This window comes from Oncorhynchus nerka, linkage group LG22 (genome assembly GCF_034236695.1).
Source record: "Oncorhynchus nerka isolate Pitt River linkage group LG22, Oner_Uvic_2.0, whole genome shotgun sequence".
NCBI classification, from domain to species: domain Eukaryota; kingdom Metazoa; phylum Chordata; class Actinopteri; order Salmoniformes; family Salmonidae; genus Oncorhynchus; species Oncorhynchus nerka.
In genome coordinates, this window is record NC_088417.1 from 48,704,680 (window position 1) to 48,724,233 (window position 19,554).

The 19,554-nt window shown below is 48.4% G+C and overlaps 1 protein-coding gene across 10 annotated transcripts in view; it reads left to right on the forward strand.

Annotated features, from left to right (window-relative positions):
* The first annotated feature begins 304 nt into the window (after positions 1–304).
* tcf7 (transcription factor 7) overlaps positions 305–19,554 on the forward strand; it is a 96,578-nt gene continuing 77,328 nt past the window's right edge. For 3 of the 10 annotated variants that reach the window (XM_029627113.2, XM_029627116.2, XM_029627119.2), the window contains exons 1-3: positions 307–718; positions 873–942; positions 1,769–1,872. In XM_029627113.2, the coding sequence (XP_029482973.2) occupies positions 536–718; positions 873–942; positions 1,769–1,872 (357 nt within the window). In that variant the 5' untranslated portion in view covers positions 307–535. Of the gene's footprint in view, positions 719–872; positions 943–1,768; positions 1,873–19,554 lie in introns of all 10 variants that reach the window. The other 7 variants (XM_029627114.2, XM_029627117.2, XM_029627115.2 and 4 more) reach the window with 4 other exon arrangements.

A 19,554-nucleotide genomic window follows, 5' to 3' on the forward strand; every position in this document is an offset into this window, starting at 1 on the left:
TGTGTGTGTGTGTGTGTGTTTATATATAACAATATATAACAATGCTATAACAATGTTACACATTAGATAACGTTGTGGGAGATATCCATCAATGCACAATAATCTGAAAGATTACAAAGTGTCCCCTTTGTTAAAAACAAGTATCCATGATGAGATGTTATTAAAACGTCATGAATGGGCTAATGCCCAGCATGTTCTTAGGTGATGTCTCTTTAAGAACTGTACCCTCTGCGGAAACAATTGTACAACCCCCAACAAGTCATTGAATCTGTCAATCACCCGTCGGCGCTCTTTGATGTTGGGAGTCCTCGCCTTGTCTTGAGCTCAAATGCACTATTTGTTGCTGCCTGGCCGCATTACATTCAACGTGCAGGGCCGCTCCACAGCAGAGCAACTTTTGTTGAGTTTTATACTTTGGCCGTATCTGAGTGCAACAAACTTGGGAGGTTTAGGTTAATAGAAAGTTTCGTTTTTTTCTTCTAAGGAGCGCACCGCTGATTAGGCTAGGACAATATTTTGTTATTTTCAAAGCAACATGCCTCAGCTCAGCAGCGGCGGAGGAGATGATCTCGGAGCGAACGATGAAATGATATCCTTTAAGGATGAAGGCGATCAAGATGAGAAAATTCAAGAAAACGCTTTCACAGAAAGGGACTTAGCTGACCTCAAGTCGTCTCTGGTGAATGAATCCGAGACGAATCAAAGTCCGAACGCAGCGGTAGGTACAAGAGAGATAGTTCTTATGCGCTGTTGGTAAGGTTGAAAGCGGTTGTTTAAGGGGTCTTGGTATGAAACTTTTGTCGCCTGGCCTGTTCAAAGTTATTCTCAGGTTACTAATCTATGTCTACTGTCATTGCTTTGGACACTTTCAGGCGGTCAGACGGGGACAGCAAAACGAACACAGAGGTTATCAAGAGAAACACCGGGAGCATCTCGACGGCGGTAAGAACTAACGTTAACAAACTCGCATATTTCCAGACAGCAGCTGAAGTAGGCAAATTGCATCGCAGTGAGTGAAATACGTTCCCTGGGATTTCTGACAATATTGTGTGACCATGCATTAATTCCCTGGGCTACATGGGTTATGACATGGTAATAATGTTTCAAATAACTTCATTCTGAAAGACCTAACTAAAACCAAAAGCATAATGTAGCCATTAGCTTTACGTTAGGTTTATTTCTTGCCAATTCTGTCAAAAACACAAATCATTTTTTGGGGCTGTGCTGAACCTCAGGGCAGGTAAGTTAAACGCTATTTAAAGTTTATAAGGAGCTCTAGTTCAGTAGAAATGTTTGAATGTAATAAATCACCAAGATGTGTCCACTCATGCAATTACCTGAAAGGGAGTTGAACAAAAATCTTCTGTGGATCAATGACCTTCTTTTTGGACAGCCTGTAAAGATGCATCACACGTTTTGTTACCATCAACAGTCAAGACTTGAGAGATCAGTGGTTAGCCCACTGTGGTGTGTGACAAACAACAACAACAACAACAACAACAAGGGATGGTGGTTTGTCTGTTTTTGTGATGCAAGATTAGGGCTGTCACTTTGTCACACAAATATGTGACAGTAGTAAAAACAAGTCTGTAACCTAGAATCTGTCAAAGAACTCTCGGTCATTATTTGTTGAAAATACTTTTGCTTATTATACCAATTTGAACTACAGTAGGCAACAACAACAAAAATGAAAGTCATTCGGAAGGTAAGTGAACATGAGAAAACATGTTTATCTCACATTTTTGTTGTTGTTGGTCTCACTCCACAGTTTCCAAACATCAAGATGGAGGGATGTACAAAACAGCGTATCCGGGGTACCCGTTTCTCATGCTGCCTGACCCATACATCCCCAACGGATCCATGTCCCCATCTGTAAGTCCACATCACGTTACCTTCCACATCGCAATGTCGAGTTCATCACTCTGTTTCATTATTATGGATTGTTATTCCAGGTCAGGCGTACGATCAGTTAAACGTCTATACCTGAAAGTCAAATTGCGAGGGCAACAAACTGTAAGGGAATGAGAAAGTCTGGGGAAAAAAGGGATTCAAAGCCACGTGTACTCCAGTAGATTTTGATTTCTGTCCTGCCATGGTATTACTCTGATATGAAGTATACATCCGCACCCTCATGCAAGTTTGAGTATGGCCTGAATCAGTAGAAGATCAGAAAACAAAGCTTATTTTGCGCACACTTTTGTATGTTTTCTGTGTATTGGTATCTTATAACATTAAAGGGAACTATGCATCTTTGATGAGGTGAAGCACATTCTGTTAAATCTGCGAAAACAGAAGAACAAAAACGCTCATATTAGGCATGGCTTTTAATTATTATTTTTTTAAGCATACTTTTCGGTCTTCTTTTCGGGTCATAACGTTTCTTTCATCAACGCTCCAAGGGTTCTGAAAGAAACGCTCGCACGATCAGAAGCTCAAGTTTAAACGGGGTCGGATATGAGACCTAGTCATGTTGCCACTCAAATGACCAAAAAGTATCAAATGTGTGTTTTGTGTCTGTGTGTGTGTGAGACACTTAATTGTATACAGACCAAAAAGAGTCTTCCATTTGTTAGGCCCGACGTAGTGGCTTTATATGCCTCCAAAATGCATCAGACATTTATAAAATAATGAATACATTTCATTGAGACGTTCTAAAGCTGTCATTACAAAGTAAACACAATACGTGTTACGTCCAGAAACGAATGTGTCGCTACCTCTTTCTTCTTATAAATCAATTCCCCCGTTTTATCCTTAAATGCCCCGCAGTGCAAAGCACATAGGTTCTAAAGATTGTTTTGGGGATAAAGGGCACTTTCTTCCTTGTGTGTGTATGTGTCTCCACGGCTCCACACAATGCTCACTTGTTGCTCCCCTTGTAATTACCCGGCAGCAATAGCAGTACTGTAGCTGCAGATCTATCTACCTGACACTTCTATCTATCTACCTGCCACTTCAAAAGGAAGGGAGGATGGTGTAGATGGTGATTATTGCATGGGACATGGCAGTGGGGCGTGAGGGGAAACAGGGCTGTGAATCCCCTTCTGTTTGGCCTACCAGTTCTGATGTTTACGTTGAACAAGGTGATGCCTGTCTTCACCTCACCTCACCCAGAGGCAGGCACTCTGCTTCTATCTCAGCTCAGGCGCTCTATCACCTCATTGTTTTAGCTAGGTTCATTTTGTCGGTTTTTGACTTGGTTGATGCCTATCTTTGTTATTTGTTTTGGTAGCAATTTGTGAATTTACCTCACGGGAAACTATGAAAGAAATATTCTCTTTTTTATGTATTCTTGTCTGTTGAACTTTTGTTTAGGCATGTCAAATGACCTGGTTAAAACTCTAGACTATCCACAGGGTAACAATTCATTTTGGTAAAATATATAAGACTAGTATTCGACTATTTGAAAGGAGAATTTGAATCCATTTTGTTAAAAAATATATACATTTCTTCAATTAGTTGAAATGCCTCACGAAACAGATTGTCTAATTAGCTGATTCTTCACCCCAGACAGTTGAATCGCACCCCTTATTGATTTAGAATTAATGTTATTAACTCTTCAAAAGAATTTCACAAAAATCTATTCTCTTTACAGAAATAATTTTACAATGTCTAAAAAGAAAACACAAGGCTGGAAAGCATGTTCCTTCTAAGCCGAACGGGTCCCAATACAATTGTTACAGCGTTGTTTCATGGGACATGCCAGGGAATTATGTTCTGGCTGTAACATTAATGTAGATATCAGTTGTCCTTCCAGATACAGTGTCAAAAGAAGGCGATTTCAGACAATCCCAGATGCTTCACTAGATTTCCCTAGCTTTTCTGTGAACAAAGCTTCCTCCTGAGTGTGTAGCGGTGACGCGAGAAGGGTCAGGGTGTGTGTAATGCTGTGGATTACCAGAAGACATTGTTTCATTTGAGGGGATCAGTAGAAGAGGGTCGTTTGAAGGAGCCAAACCCCTGCGGAGGAAGGGTTCTAAATGAGAGCCACCAGAATGCACTCCTCCTGATCAGTCTATTTCTCTCCTCTCTCTCTCCCTCTTCATGGTATCCTCGCCACAATGCACTCCTCCTCATCTCCCCAGCCGTCTCTCTCAGCCCATCGTCTCGCTCTTCGAATCTCCTTTGCGATCACCCCTCTCCTTCTCTTCCTCACCTTCTGTCTCTCTTCCACAAATACACTTGTTTTCTCTCCCCTCTTCTTCATTCCCTCTCCTCTTCTCCTTCTGCTCTCTATCCTCTTTCCTCTTTCCTCCCCGTGTCACTCTCCTCTTTATTTCCTCTCCCTCTCTATCTCCTCCCTTTCTCTCCCTCTTCTCTCTGATGGCCTTGCATCCCAGCGGGTGGTGAGGCCCCGGGTGGAGGATGTTTGCGGTGGGCTGTGCTCATGGAGGGCTAGAATGTCAGGACAATCATCAGAGCCCAGAGAGCCTGTGATGTGGAAGATGTGGTTCACCGTGTGGATCACAGGCGCTAACATGTCTAGCGGACAGACTGGGGCGGCTGTAAATCATATCCCACTTACCCCTGTTCAATTAGAACGTAACGAACAGTTCATCGCGGACGTGTTCACATTGTTTCTTCAATGTATTGAATCTTGAGCAAGTGAACATTATTAAAAGGCCAGCTCGTTGTTTCAAATATTTGATAGTGAATTTTCACGAATACTCTTAAATGAGCTTTTTGGTGTTCCTGCTTAAATTCCGCCCGTCAACTTTTTGAGTATCGTCATACAGGAAACAGGATACAATCTTAAAAAAAAAAAAAACTTTACCAGTTCAGCCCTCCCTCTCCGTATCTCTCCCTCTTTCTGTCTGTGGGTGTGCCTCTGCATTGCTTCTGTGCTGAACTATCTGTGCCTTAAGTGTTAGTCCTTCCCCAGATCAAGGGATTCATTACAAGCAAAGCCCAGGATCGCACGTCCCCAGATCACACATCCTTGTCTGGCATTGTGAAGTGCTGTTTACACTGGCTTGTTCAACTAGCCCCTAGTCCCTAGGTAAACAATAGCAGAACACTGACTTAGGCCCTGTAATCCCTGCATACAAGCCCATGGGCTGGGGCTCTGTGCCTCTGACTGACAACGATAAGAAACTGTGGTGCTGGATTATGCTCCGCTAAAGAAAAGCCGCTTTTCCCGGCCCTCTTGCGCGTGCGTGCGTGCGAAAAAACTCCTTGGAAATGTTTGACTGCCCCAAAACGGCTCCTTATTACGTAATTTAACATTATAAGCATGAGATTATTGAAATGAACAAGGATGATGGTGGCGGTCTGGCAGAGTAGCCGAATGAAAATCAAATCAAATCTAACTTTATTTGTCACATGCGCCGAATACAGCAAGTGTAGACCTTATCGTGAAATGCTTCCTTACAAGCCCATAACCGACAGTGCGGCTCTAATAGATGTATGGACCACAGTAGAACATTCAGAGAAAGCCGTGTCAGTCAGAGAATGTTTAGGACAGCAGGAAATGAAAGAGAGGCTGCAGATTTAAATACAAATGATGATAAGGGGCCCTCATCCTCAGCTCTTTGAAGTGGTTGGCTATAAAGAAGCCTCGAGAGAAAATGTGTACAAGCCTATTTTAAGAGGCGGAAACATTTAGAAAATATAAGAAACCTGTTGGATCCCCTGAGGCGTTTATAGCTGTAATTATTAATGCACTTATTTCCTTGTTCCTCCCCACCCCAATTTTGAGTCCATTAAAGAGCTCTCCTGAAAGGTGGATGTTCCAGCATCTGCTGCTCTTTCATAGTCTTTGACTCAAAATCACAGTTTCAATGACTAACATGTTTTATAACTCCGCCGCTTTTTTTTTTTACAAGAGTGCTACTCACGAATCTGAGAGAGTCTCAGTTGGAAGTGAGCGTCTCTAATAAACCCTCCTCTTTAGTCTACTAGAGGCTTCCTCAACGAGCCGCTCGCCGCTCGGTCCTTCTTTGGGTCCCTGTTTCTATTTGTCTGCTAGGTCTTTACAGTTGGGGTGTGTGTGTGTGGGGGGTTGGGGGGGTGAAGAGATGTTGCACCCAGGTGACTCACTGGCTGACGGGAGCAAACCAAACGGAGGCTCAATTGCTGTTGTTGACAGCCCAGATGCTCAGGAGGATGATTATCACACAGGCCGGCACAGCACAGGGGGGTTTAAATAGAACGGCTTCCTTCCTAGTCTCCACCTTGCAAGCAGGACTAAATATAGGCCTCGGGAACATGCGGTAACCTGCTTTGTACACCTTTGATGTGTAATTATCGAATCGTTGACTTTTCCAAATTCCAATCCGGGGCTGAGGTACCCCGTGTTACTAGGACACTGTATTTGTAGACAGGTTCATATTGCTTCCTGTTGACCTACCTGGAAATAAATGACAAGGGTGTCTGATAGGTCGCTCGAAGGTTAATGGTCATGTGACATATGGGAAGCAGGTTTTGTATCATTTCGTGTTACTGTACTTCATAGTGCCGTTACATGGCACTTTCATACAGCATCACCTTCCCCAGATGAATCATATTTTAAGTATATACACACAGCCTGTACTTTTTCATCAAAAGAGAGAGAGAAAAATCCCCCGGCTTATATAACCATAACTTTTGATTCTTGATGTCAGAGGGTGGTATCACTTTGATGTTTCAGGATGATGTTTCTGAAAAAGAGGGATTGCCGGGGAGGAAAAGCAAGAGGAAAGAAGATGAAGGTGGCTGAACAAAACATGCGGGCACCTTTGAGTTGGCCCGAGCTCTGTGCTATAGGGGACTGGAGATATAACAATTAAGGTAGATAGCTAGATAGGGAGGAGACGGTTCGGGTCTGGGACTCTATGGAGCTGCGGTGTCCAGGCTGGGGACACTGTAACCTGGGTAGAGTGAGTGACAGTCTCCTGGGCCACTTGGCCGATTGTCTCCGTTTTAATGGCCTGCCTTCCTGGGCCACAGCTGTCTCATTCTCACCCTGTTGTGTCTGTGTCCCTGGCCAATTGGTATTTGTCAGGCTGGGGGTGAGAACTCAGCAGCGGGTTCCACTGTGATGTCATCTCATCTACAGCATCTGGGCCTGGGTTAAGATAGGAAATCAGTCTTCTGTTTTTCCAACTATGAAATACCAGTGTGTTGGGTGATGGGGTGTGTCTGTTCACAAAGCCTGTTTGAGAGAAAGAGAGAGAGAGAGAGAGAGAGAGAGAGAGAGAGAGAGAGAGAGAGAGAGAGAGAGAGAGAGAGAGAGAGAGAGAGAGAGAAAGAGAGAGAAAGAGAGAGAACACAGTGATAGCGGAAGGGAGTTAGCAGTAAACAGTTGTTATTGTGGGGTTTGTTGTCTTCTCTCAATCAATCACTTTTATTTATAAAGCCCTTTTCGCATCAGCAGTGCAGAAACCCAGCCTAAAACCCCAAAGATCAAGCAATGCAGATGTAAAAGCACGGTGGCTAGAAACAACTCCCTAGAAAGGCAGGAACCTAGGAAGAAACCTAGAGAGGAACCAGGCTCTGAGGGGTGGCCAGACCCCTTCTCTCTTGTTGACAGGCATTTTATAGATGGGTGGCTGAATGGTTTCTGCATGGCCCTAGATGACAGGTTGCCATGTGCTCTCTCTTTTATCTGGCTCTGTAAGGAACTTTACGACCCGTTTGCGCTTGTGAGTCTTCTGTCTTGCATCCAAACTACCATGTGTGCTCAGAGAAGGGTGGGAGCTTTCATCTTGATGTGCTTTGTTTTGTGCCCCCCGACACATGAAAACTGTGTCTGTTATTACTATTGCCCTAATCCCTGTCATTTCACAGGAGGTCCATAGCATCACACAGTGAAGCATGTAACTGAATGCTGCTCAATGTTTCGTCTGAAAAGTTCGGGAGGGAAGTCGTAGTGGGTTGAGCTGTGTTGGACACACACACAATACTGTGTTGCTTGCTTCTACCCAATGTGGATGAGGAGTGTTATACAATTTTGTGTCATGGACGTCATTCACAGTATTACAATTATGTGTTTGGGTGTAGGGCCTATCTTATTCTAAATGGTTATAGTTATAACAAGTGACTAGAAATGCATATATTACATAAATTAATTCTGTCACATGATTATGAATCACTGTAAATTATTGCAAGCTGTTTTGGTGCCTTTCAAGAGGCCACACAGGAACTCAGCCCTCTGTCACAGGTTGTTCTGCCCACTTCTGCTGTGGTCATGTGACGTGCGTCCCCTGCTGGGACAGGCCCAGCCGTGGCGGAGCAGAGCGGCAGAACCACACAGCAGCAGGAGAGAACCAGACCAGAGCTGAGCGGTGGTGGTGGGTGGGTGAGGGTGTGGGTGGAGCTGCTGGTAGATGGGTATCAGATGGGGCAGGATTAGGTCACTGTGATCGCACCCATGTGTGCCTGCCCCATGTGGCTGGGGTGGCTCCACCGGGTCTGGGTCTGGGCACCGGCTCACTTAGGGTGCGGGGCCCGGCCTGGTGGATGGGTGGGGGAGGGGGAGCTGGGCAGTGCTGGTGGGCCGTGGCTTGACCCCAGCAGAGTGAGGTTCAGCCCAAGGCCTTTGCTGCATCCCTAATGGGCTATATAGGGAACAGGGTGGGCGTTTGGGACACACACACCTTGTCCCAGAGCTGCGCTGGGTAGCTGCACTGGCATTGGAAGTTGAGAAATGAAATGGTCTACTTTCAAAGTTACATGTTGAACTGTATTGTGTTGAAGGGGAGGTGGGAAGTGGAATCTGTGGTGACATGCAAGGCTGGTGCATTTCTTGGCTTCAGCCTCGCCATCCAAGAAAGAATAGGCATGTTAGAGTATGTATCAGTAGCGTCGAATCATCTCTAATCACGTTTTATTTGTCACATGCGCTGAATACAACAGGTGTAGTAGACCTTACAGTGAAATGCTTACTTACAAGCCCTTTTAACCAACAATGCAAGAAAAATAAGTATTAATAAAAAAATAGATAACTTAAAAATTAAAAATAAACATAACAAATAATTAAAGAGCAGCAGTAAAATAACAGTAGCGAGGCTATATACAGGGGGTACCGGTACAGAGTCAATGTGCGGGTGCACCGGTTACTCGAGGTAATTGAGGTAATATGTACATGTAGGTCGAGTTAAAGTGACTATGCGTAGATAATAAACAGAGTAGCAGCAGCATAAAAGAGGGGGACAATGCAAATAGTCTGGGTAGCCATTTGATTAGCTGTTCAGGAGTCTTATGGCTTGGGGCTAGAAGCTGTTAATAAGAAGCCTCTTGGACCTAGACTTGGCGCTCAGGTACCGCTTGCTGTGCAGTAGCAGAGAGAACAGTCTATGACAAGGGTGGCTGGAGTCTTTGACAATTTTTCGGGACTTCCTGTGACACCGCCTGGTATAGAGGTCCTGGATGGCAGGAAGCTTGGCCCCAGTGATGTACTGGGCCGTACGCACTACCCTCTGTAGTGCCTTGTGGTCTGAGGCCGGGCAGTGATGAGACGAGTCAGGATGCTCTCGGATGGTGCAGCTGTAGAACGTTTTGAGGATCTGAGGACCCATGCCAAATAGTCTCCTGTGGGGGAATAGGCTTTGTCTTGCCCTCTTCAAGACTGTCTTGGTGTGTTTGGACCATGATAGTTTGTTGGTGATGTGGACACCAAGGAACTTGAAGCTCTCAACCTGCTCCACTACAGCCCCGTCAATGAGAATGGGGGCGTGCTCTGTCCTCTGTTTTCTGTAGTCCACAATCATCTCCTTTGTCTTGATCACATTGAGGGAGAGGTTGTTATCGTGGCACCACACGGCCGGGTCTCTTACCTCCTCCCTATAGGCTGTCTCGGTCGGTAGTAATTTAGGCAGGTTACCTTAGTGTTCTTGGGCACAGAGACTATGGTAGTCTGCTTGAAACATGTAGGTATTACAGACTCAGTAGGACAGGTTGAAAATGTCAGTGTAGACACTTGCCAGTTGGTCAGCGCATGCTCGGAGTACATGTCCTGGTAATCCATCAGGCCCGGGAGCCTTGTGAATGTTGACCTGTTTAAAGGTCTTACTCACATAGGCTGCAGAGAGCGTGATCACACAGTTGTCTGGAACAGCTGATGCTCTCATGCATGCTTCAGTGTTTTTTGCCTTGAATCGAGCATAGGAGTAATTTAGCTCTTCTGATAGGCTCGTGTCACTGGGCAGCTCACGGCTATGCTTCCCTTTGTAGTCTGTAATAGCCCGCAAGCCCTGCCACATCCGATGAGTGTCGGAGCCCGTGTAGTACGATTCAATCTTAGTCCTGTTTTGATGCTTTGCCTGTTTGATGGTTCGTCGGAAGGCATAGCGTGATTTCTTGTAAGCTTCCGGGTTAGAGTCCCGCTACCTTTTAGCTCAGTGTGGATGTTGCCTGTAATCCATGGCTTCTGGTTGGGGTATGTACGTACAATCACTGTGGGGACGACGTCATCATTGCACTTATTGATGAAGCTATAATGACTGATGTGGTGTACTCCTCAATGCCATCAGAAGAATCCCGGAACATAGTCCAGTCTGTGCTAGCAAAACAGTCCTGTAGTTTAACATCTGCTTCATCTGACCATTTCTTTATTGACCAAGTCACTGGTGCTTCCTGCTTCAGTTTTTGCTTGTAAACAGGAATCAGAAGGATATAATTATGGTCAGATTTGCCAAATGGAGGGCGAGGGAGAGCTTTGTATGCATCTCTGTGTGTGAAGTAAAGGTGGTCTAGAGTTTTTTTCCTCTGGTTGCACATTTAACATGCTGGTAGAAATGAGGTAAAACGGATTTATGTTTCCCTGCTTTAAAGTCCCCGGCCACTAGGAGCACCGCCTCTGGATGAGCGTTTTCCTGTTTGCTTATGGCCGTATACAGCTCATTGAGTGCGGTGGTAAATAGACAGCTACGAAGAATATAGATGAAAACTCTCTTAATAAATAGTGTGGTCTACAGCTTATCATGAGATACTCTACCTCAGGCGAGCAAAACCTCTAAACTATTAGATTTCGTGCACCAGCTGTTGTTTACAAATATATACAGACCGCCACCCCTTTTCTTACCGGAGGCGGCTGTTCTATCTTGCCGATGCAGTGTAAAACCCGCCAGCTGTATGTTATTCATGTCGTCATTCAGCCACGACTCGGTGAAACATAAGATATTACCGTTTTTAATGTCCCGTTGGTAGGATATTCGTGATCGTAGTTTGTCTATTTTATTATCCAATGATTGTATGTTGGCTAAGAGTACTGATGGAAGAGGCAGATTACCCACTCGCCATCGGATCCTTACAAGGCTGCTCGATTACTCCCTCTCTTTCTCATGCAAATCACGGGGATGTGGGCCTTGTCGGGTGTCTGAAGTAAATCCTTCGTGTCCAACTCGTTAATAGAAAAAAAAATCTTCTTCCAGTACGAGGTGAATAATCCATGTCCTGATATCTAGAAGCTCTTTTCGGTCATAAGAGACGGTGGCAGAAACATTTATATACAAAATAAGTTACACATAATGCGAAAAAAACACACATAGCACAATTGGTTGGGAGACCATAAAACGGCAGCCATCTCCTCTGGCGCCATTGTACTAAAGCCATAAGGCCATATGTTTGTGCTTGGCTATGTGTGGGTTCTGGTCGAGAGCAGGCTGGGGACAGTCGGCCCCATACTTACCAACATTAAAATAACTTTATTTGAAAGGTATTTTAGATTCATTTTCATTGAATTATAAACGTTTTCGTGTTTGGAAGAGCATGTGACTGCCCTGTAAATTTTATGGAACAAAATCCCAAAGAGAGAGAAAGAGTAAAAGATTCCACTCCCGTGCAGACGAGACAGACAGAACATTTTGCCCATTTTCCAACTCCAATCACAACATGGAGTCCTGTTGTTCTTCATGGATGGAATTCATTTGTTTGTTTATTTTTCCATCATTGACTCCAAAGGGGAACTCAGCCAGTCTTTGTTCAACATTAAGAGCAATGCCCCCTAACATTTTCTTCTCTAACGATCTGATATCCATTACCATGTTCATTTCATTTTTTTTTTTGTCATCACAGTGTTTCTGAAACAATGTGTAGTTCGGCAAAGAAGACTATGAAATTAGTGACTGGCTGGATTGTTAGATGGTGGTTTGTTTGAAGAGTTGAGCTGTATCATTCCCGTAGGTCTCGGTCTCAGACATTCCCTGAAAAGGAAGCTGATATGTTTTGTCAGAGCCGATTCCTCGTGTGTGTACTCATCCCTGAGAAAGAGGCCCTGAGATAATGACACCCTGCCTACTATAGGCAGGGAGGGCTCCCCAAACACACATAGCCGTAACAAACAAAAAAAGCAGGTGTGTGAAAGAGAAAGAGAGAGAGAGAGAAATAAAGAGATAAATTACGTAACCAAGTTCATTTCTACTCTTAGGGCGAGGACTATGCATCCTCTAAGCATGGTTCATAAAGACATTGGCAAGTCAAATTCAAGGTCTTTCAGGGACCTTTTCAAGCACTTCGTTGTCATTTTCAAGGATGTCAATGTTATACAATTGTATAATTTATATCATTGTACATATAGGGCCTTATACCCCCTCCCCCCCTCCTCCCAAAATGCATGCAAAAAGTGTCAACAAAAAAAGTAGGCCATTACCACTTTAAGAAAACCATTTTTGGGGGGGCCTTGCCAATACATTGCTATTCAAATGACATTCTAAAACATGGGACGAGTAAATAGTTTGGATGCATGGAGATTTTTCTGCCTATGTGGCCGACACAAGGTCACATAATAAAGCTGTGAATAGCGGCAGCATTCATCTCACCATTTGAATCTCACCATCGCTGTTTTTATAACGAGGAAGTGTCCAAAAGAAAAAAACGGAATGATTCGTATGGAAAGCCAAGTTGAAGCCAACAGATGTCCTCATAAAAGGCGCTGCATGGTCAATCCGACATCTGCATTGGCCCGTACAGTATTTCCTGCGATGCGGCCTCCGCAGAAGTCAAGAGCATTCTGGGAGCTGTCATAAGCATCCAATAAATTGGTCTGGTCCGCCCCACTCGTAGGGATTCAGGGCTGATCTCTACACCAAATCAACATGCGAATTCTATTGAATATAGCTTTGGTCCCCCTTATATCATAATGTAACGACATAAACAAAAATGGTAGATTATTATCAATGACAGTGTAGGAAATCTTCACGGTTGCCCTAGTACATAGAAAGACCCACATAGTAGACTAACAGTGAAATGCTTACTTACGGGCCCCGCAGAGAGAGAAAAGTTGAAATAACAGACAAATAATAACACGAGTGAGTGAGTAGGCGGGCGTGGTGGTAATTACCGACACTGTACCCCAGCGTTGTGAGTGACGATGTAAAAGCCATTTCATCTCAAGAGCCCGAGCCTCTGTTGCTCCTCAGAACTCCACAAGTTAAACAAGAGGCATCCCAGTTCCGCCAAGCTGCTCGCTGCCTTTCAAATGTTATGGAATGTGGTTCTCTCTGTGGTTTTCCCCCTATGATCGTCTGGAGCCAACTGGAAACCATTTCACGTCTTAAAATAGGGCTTTGCTTTTGGGATAGAGAGCAAGGTCTTTGTAGATATCAAACAAGCTGTGGCGGGTAGGAGAATGGAAAAAAAAGAAAATCTTGGTTCAAAAAATAGCATCAAGATTTTTAATGGTGGACATGAAAGTTATTAACGTAAACGCTCCCCCCATTTCAGCTGGAACCGCAGCGCTCTGTGCCGCGGAGCTGTGCTTTTAGTGCCTGAGCTTAAAGGGAGGTTTTAAGGGAACAACTGTGTGTAGTGGATACAGAAGGGCTGCATCCCAATTGGCACCCTATTCCCTACACAGAGCGCCACTTTTGACCAGAGGCTCTGGTCAAAAGTGGCGCACTGTGTAGGGAATAGGGTGCCAATTGGGATGCAAGCTGTGTGCTGTGGATACAGAGGGAGACCCTTTCTGCCTCAGAAGTGATGACGCCTGTTTGAAGTCCCTCCCACCCACCTCTGTCACACCTAGGCTTGTTGCAGTCTGAGTTAAGAAACGTTTTGGTTCACTGTTAGGCTGTGAGACCTAGTTCATGTGCAGGTTTCATAGCATGAAAGTGTGTGTGCTTGTGTTCACATGTGGTATATGTGTGTGTGCATGTGTTCATTTGGGTGGATGGGTGTGTGTGTTCATTTGGGTGTGTGTGGGCGTGTGTGTGTGTGTATGCGGGTGTGTGTGTGTGTTTGTGGGTGTGCGTTCATTTTGGTGTGTGTGTGTTTGTGTCTGCGTGCGTGCGTGTGTGTGTGTGTGTAGGCGTGCATGTGTGCATGAGTATGTGCATAGGCATTGTGGTGGCTGGGTTTCTGACATGCATCCTGTATATCAAGGCCAAGTCGAAGAGCTTGTGTGAATACATTTATGGTGATGTGTAGTGTGGTTAGACACCTTGCCTCCTCTTTGTGTTAGTGTGTGCGTGAACGTATATTCATGTATGCGGGGAAACACGCAACATAGACAGTGAGAGGGGTAGGATAGGTAGGGACCGCGTAAAACAAGCCTCTTTCTCCTCTCTCTCATTACCTTATCTGATTTATAGAAGGAGAGAGAGAGAGAGAGAGAGAGAGAGAGAGAGAGAGAGAGAGAGAGAGAACACAGTGATAGCGGAAGGGAGTTAGCAGTAAACATTGAGAAGCAGGTAACCGCGTATGCACCTGGTATACCTCACCGCAAACGACTTCAAACAGTCAGAGGCACCTTCACAGCACCTTAACCATTTCACAGCCATCCACGGCAGGCAGCATTCAAGGAACAGCGCGAACAATGAACGCCTCGATGCCTTAATCAGTTAAGGCAGGGCCACAGCAAAACTTCCTTGTCAGACACTCCCTAACTAACTATCCGACAGGCCTATACACAGCCCAGCCCTGCACAGTCCAGACCTGCACAGTCCAGACACAGTCCAGCCCTGCACAGTCCAGCCCTACACAGTCCATTCAGCCCTACACAGCCCAGCCCTACACAGTCCAGCCCTACACAGCCAAGCCCTACACAGCCCAGCGCTACACAGTCCAGATCTGCACAGTCCAGACCTGCACAGTCCAGACCTACACAGTCCAGACTTGCACAGTCCAGACCTACACAGTCCAGCCCTGCACAGTCCAGCCCTACACAGTCCATCCAGCCCTACACAGTCCAGCCCTACACAGCCAAGCCCTACACAGCCAAGCGCTACACAGTCCAGCCCTACACAGCCCAGCCCAAAGGAGTCCAGCCCTAAGGAGTCCAGCCCTAAACAGTCCAGACCTACACAGTCCAGACCTACACAGCCCTACACAGCCCAACCCCACAAATTACAGCCCTGGAGAGTCCAGCCCTATATAGTTCAGGCCTGCACAGTCCAGACCTACACAGTCCAGCCCTGCACAGTCCAGCCCTGCACAGCCCAGACCTAAAAAGTCCAGCCCTGCACAGCCCAGCGCTGTACAGTCCAGCCCTGCACAGTCCAGCCCTGCACAGTCCAGCCCTGCACGGTCCAGCCCTACACAGTCCAGCCCCACACAGTCCAGACGTACACAGTCCAGACCTACACAGTCCAGCCCTGCATAGTCCAGACCTACACAGTCCAGGCCCTACACAGTCCAGCCCTGCACAGTCCAGACCTACACAGTCCAGCCCTGCACAGTCCAGCCCTGCATAGTCCAGACCTACACAGTCCAGCCCTGCATAGTCCAGACCTACACAGTCCAGCCCTGCATAGTCCAGACCTACACAGTCCAGCCCTGCACAGTCCAGCGCTACACAGTCCAACCCTGCACAGACCAGCCCTGCACAGTCCAGACCTACACAGTCCAGACCTACACAGTCCAGCCCTGCACAGCCCAGCGCTGCACAGTCCAGACCTCCAGTCCCCTACACAGTCCAGTGCACAGCCCAGCGCTGCACAGTCCAGCCCTGCACAGTCCAGACCTACACAGTCCAGCCCTGCACAGTCCAGCCCGGCACAGCCCAGCCCAGCGCTAGACAGCCAGGCCCTGCACAGTCCAGCCCTGCACAGTCCAGCCCTACATAGCACAGCCCTACACAGTACAGTCTTACACAGCCCAGTCCTACACAGTCCAGCCCTAAGGAGTCCAGCCCTACACAGTCTAGCCCTACACAGTCCAGACCTACACAGCCCAGCCCTACACAGTCCAGCCCTACACAGTCCAGACCTACACAGTCCAACCCTGCACAGTCCAGACCTACATAGCCCAGCCCTACACAGCCCAGCCCTACACAGTCCAGCCCTAAGGAGTCCAGCCCTACACAGTCTAGCCCTACACAGTCCAGACCTACACAGCCCAGCCCTGCACAGTCCAGACCTACACAGCCCAGCCCTACACAGTCCAGCCCTACACAGTCCAGACCTACACAGTCCAACCCTGCACAGTCCAGACCTACAAATCCCAGCCCTACACAGTCCAGCCCTGCACAGTCCAGCCTAAGGAGTCCAGCCCTACACAGCCCAGCCCTACACAGCACAGCCCTACACATTCCAGTCTAGCCCTACACAGTCCAGCCCTACACAGCCCAGCCCTACACAGTCCAGCCCTAAGGAGTCCAGCCCTAAGGAGTCCATCCCTACACAGTCCAGCCCTACACAGCCTAGCCCTACACAGTCCAGCCCTACACAGTCCAGCCCTAAGGAGTCCAGCCCTACACAGTCCAGCCCTAAGGAGTCCAGCCCTAAGGAGTCCAGCCCTACACAGCCCAGCCCTACAAAGTCCAGCCCTACACAGCCAAGCCCTACACAACCCAGCGCTACACAGTCCAGCCCTGCACAGTCCAGATCTGCACAGTCCAGACCTGCACAGTCCAGACCTACACAGTCCAGACTTGCACAGTCCAGACCTACACAGTCCAGCCCTGCACAGTCCAGCCCTACACAGTCCATCCAGCCCTACACAGCCCAGCCCTACACAGTCCAGCCCTACACAGCCAAGCCCTACACAGCCAAGCGCTACACAGTCCAGCCCTACACAACCCAGCCCAAAGGAGTCCAGCCCTAAGGAGTCCAGCCCTACACAGTCCAGACATACACAGTCCAGACCTACACAGCCCTACACAGCCCAACCCCACAAATTACAGCCCTGGAGAGTGCAGCCCTATATAGTCCAGGCCTGCACAGTCCAGCGATACACAGTCCAGCCCTGCACAGACCAGCCCTGCACAGTCCAGACCTACACAGTCCAGCCCTGCACAGTCCAGCCCTGCACAGCCCAGACCTAAAAAGTCCAGCCCTGCACAGCCCAGCGCTGTACAGTCCAGCCCTGCACAGTCCAGCCCTGCACAGTCCAGCCCTGCACGGTCCAGCCCTACACAGTCCAGCCCCACACAGTCCAGATGTACACAGTCCAGCCCTGCATAGTCCATCCCTACACAGTCCAGCCCTACACAGCCTAGCCCTACACAGTCCAGCCCTACACAGTCCAGCCCTACACAGTCCAGCCCTAAGGAGTCCAGCCCTACACAGTCCAGCCCTAAGGAGTCCAGCCCTAAGGAGTCCAGCCCTACACAGCCCAGCCCTACACAGTCCAGCCCTACACAGCCAAGCCCTACACAACCCAGCGCTACACAGTCCAGCCCTGCACAGTCCAGATCTGCACAGTCCAGACCTGCACAGTCCAGACCTACACAGTCCAGACTTGCACAGTCCAGACCTACACAGTCCAGCCCTGCACAGCCAAGCGCTACACAGTCCAGCCCTACACAACCCAGCCCAAAGGAGTCCAGCCCTAAGGAGTCCAGCCCTACACAGTCCAGACCTACACAGCCCTACACAGCCCAACCCCACAAATTACAGCCCTGGAGAGTCCAGCCCTATATAGTCCAGGCCTGCACAGTCCAGCGATACACAGTCCAGCCCTGCACAGACCAGCCCTGCACAGTCCAGACCTACACAGTCCAGCCCTGCACAGTCCAGCCCTGCACAGTCCAGCCCTACACAGTCCAGCCCCACACAGTCCAGACGTACACAGTCCAGCCCTGCATAGTCCAGACCTACACAGTCCAGCCCTGCATAGTCCAGACCTACACAGTCCAGCCCTACACAGTCCAGCCCTGCACAGTCCAGACCTACACAGTCCAGCCCTGCACAGTCCAGCCCTGCATAGTCCAGACCTACACAGTCCAGCCCTGCACAGTCCAGCCCTGCATAGTCCAGACCTACACAGTCCAGCCCTGCATAGTCCAGACCTACACAGTCCAGCCCTGCACAGTCCAGCGCTACACAGTCCAACCCTGCACAGACCAGCCCTGCACAGTCCAGACCTACACAGTCCAGACCTACACAGTCCAGCACTGCACAGCCCAGCGCTGCACAGTCCAGCCCTGCACAGTCCAGACCTACACAGTCCAGCCCTGCACAGTCCAGCCCGGCACAGCCCAGCCCAGGGCTAGACAGCCAGGCCCTGCACAGTCCAGCCCTGCACAGTCCAGCTCTACACAGCATAGCCCTACATAGCACAGCCCTACACAGTACAGTCTTACACAGCCCAGCCCTACACAGTCCAGCCCTAAGGAGTCCAGCCCTACACAGTCTAGCCCTACACAGTCCAGACCTACACAGCCCAGCCCTACACAGTCCAGATCTACACAGCCCAGCCCTACACAGTCCAGCCCTACACAGTCCAGACCTACACAGTCCAACCCTGCACAGTCCAGACCTACAGAGCCCAGCCCTACACAGTCCAGCCCTGCACAGTCCAGCCTAAGGAGTCCAGCCCTACACAGCCCAGCCCTACACAGCACAGCCCTACACATTCCAGTCTAGCCCTACACAGTCCAGCCCTACACAGCCCAGCCCTACACAGCACAGCCCTAAGGAGTCTAGCCCTACACAGTCCAGCCCTAAGGAGTCCAGCCCTAAGGAGTCCATCCCTACACAGTCCAGACCTACACACCCCAGCCATATACAGTCCAGCCCTGCACAGTCCAGACCTACACAGTCCAGCCCTGCACAGTCCAGACCTACACAGTCCAGCCCTGCACAGTCCAGCCCTCCATAGTCCAGACCTACACAGTCCAGCCCTGCACAGTCCAGCCCTGCATAGTCCAGACCTACACAGTCCAGCCCTGCATAGTCCAGACCTACACAGTCCAGCCCTGCACAGTCCCAGCTACACAGTCCAACCCTGCACAGACCAGCCCTGCACAGTCCAGACCTACACAGTCCAGACCTACACAGTCCAGCCCTGCACAGCCCAGCCCTGCACAGTCCAGCCCTGCACAGTCCAGACCTACACAGTCCAGCCCTGCACAGTCCAGCACAGCCCTAACAGTCCAGCCCAGCCCAGCCCAGGGCTAGACAGCCAGGCCCTGCACAGTCCAGCCCTGCACAGTCCAGCTCTACACAGTCCACAGCATAGTCCAGCCCACATAGCACAGCCCTACACAGTACAGTCTTACACAGCCCAGCCCTACACAGTCCAGCCCTAAGGAGTCCAGCCCTACACAGTCCAGCCCTACACAGTCCAGACCTACACAGCCCAGCCCTACACAGTCCAGCCCTGCAGTCCAGACCTACACAGTCCAGCCCTGCACAGTCCAGCCCTACACAGTCCAGCCCTGCACAGACCAGCCCTGCACAGTCCAGACCTACACAGTCC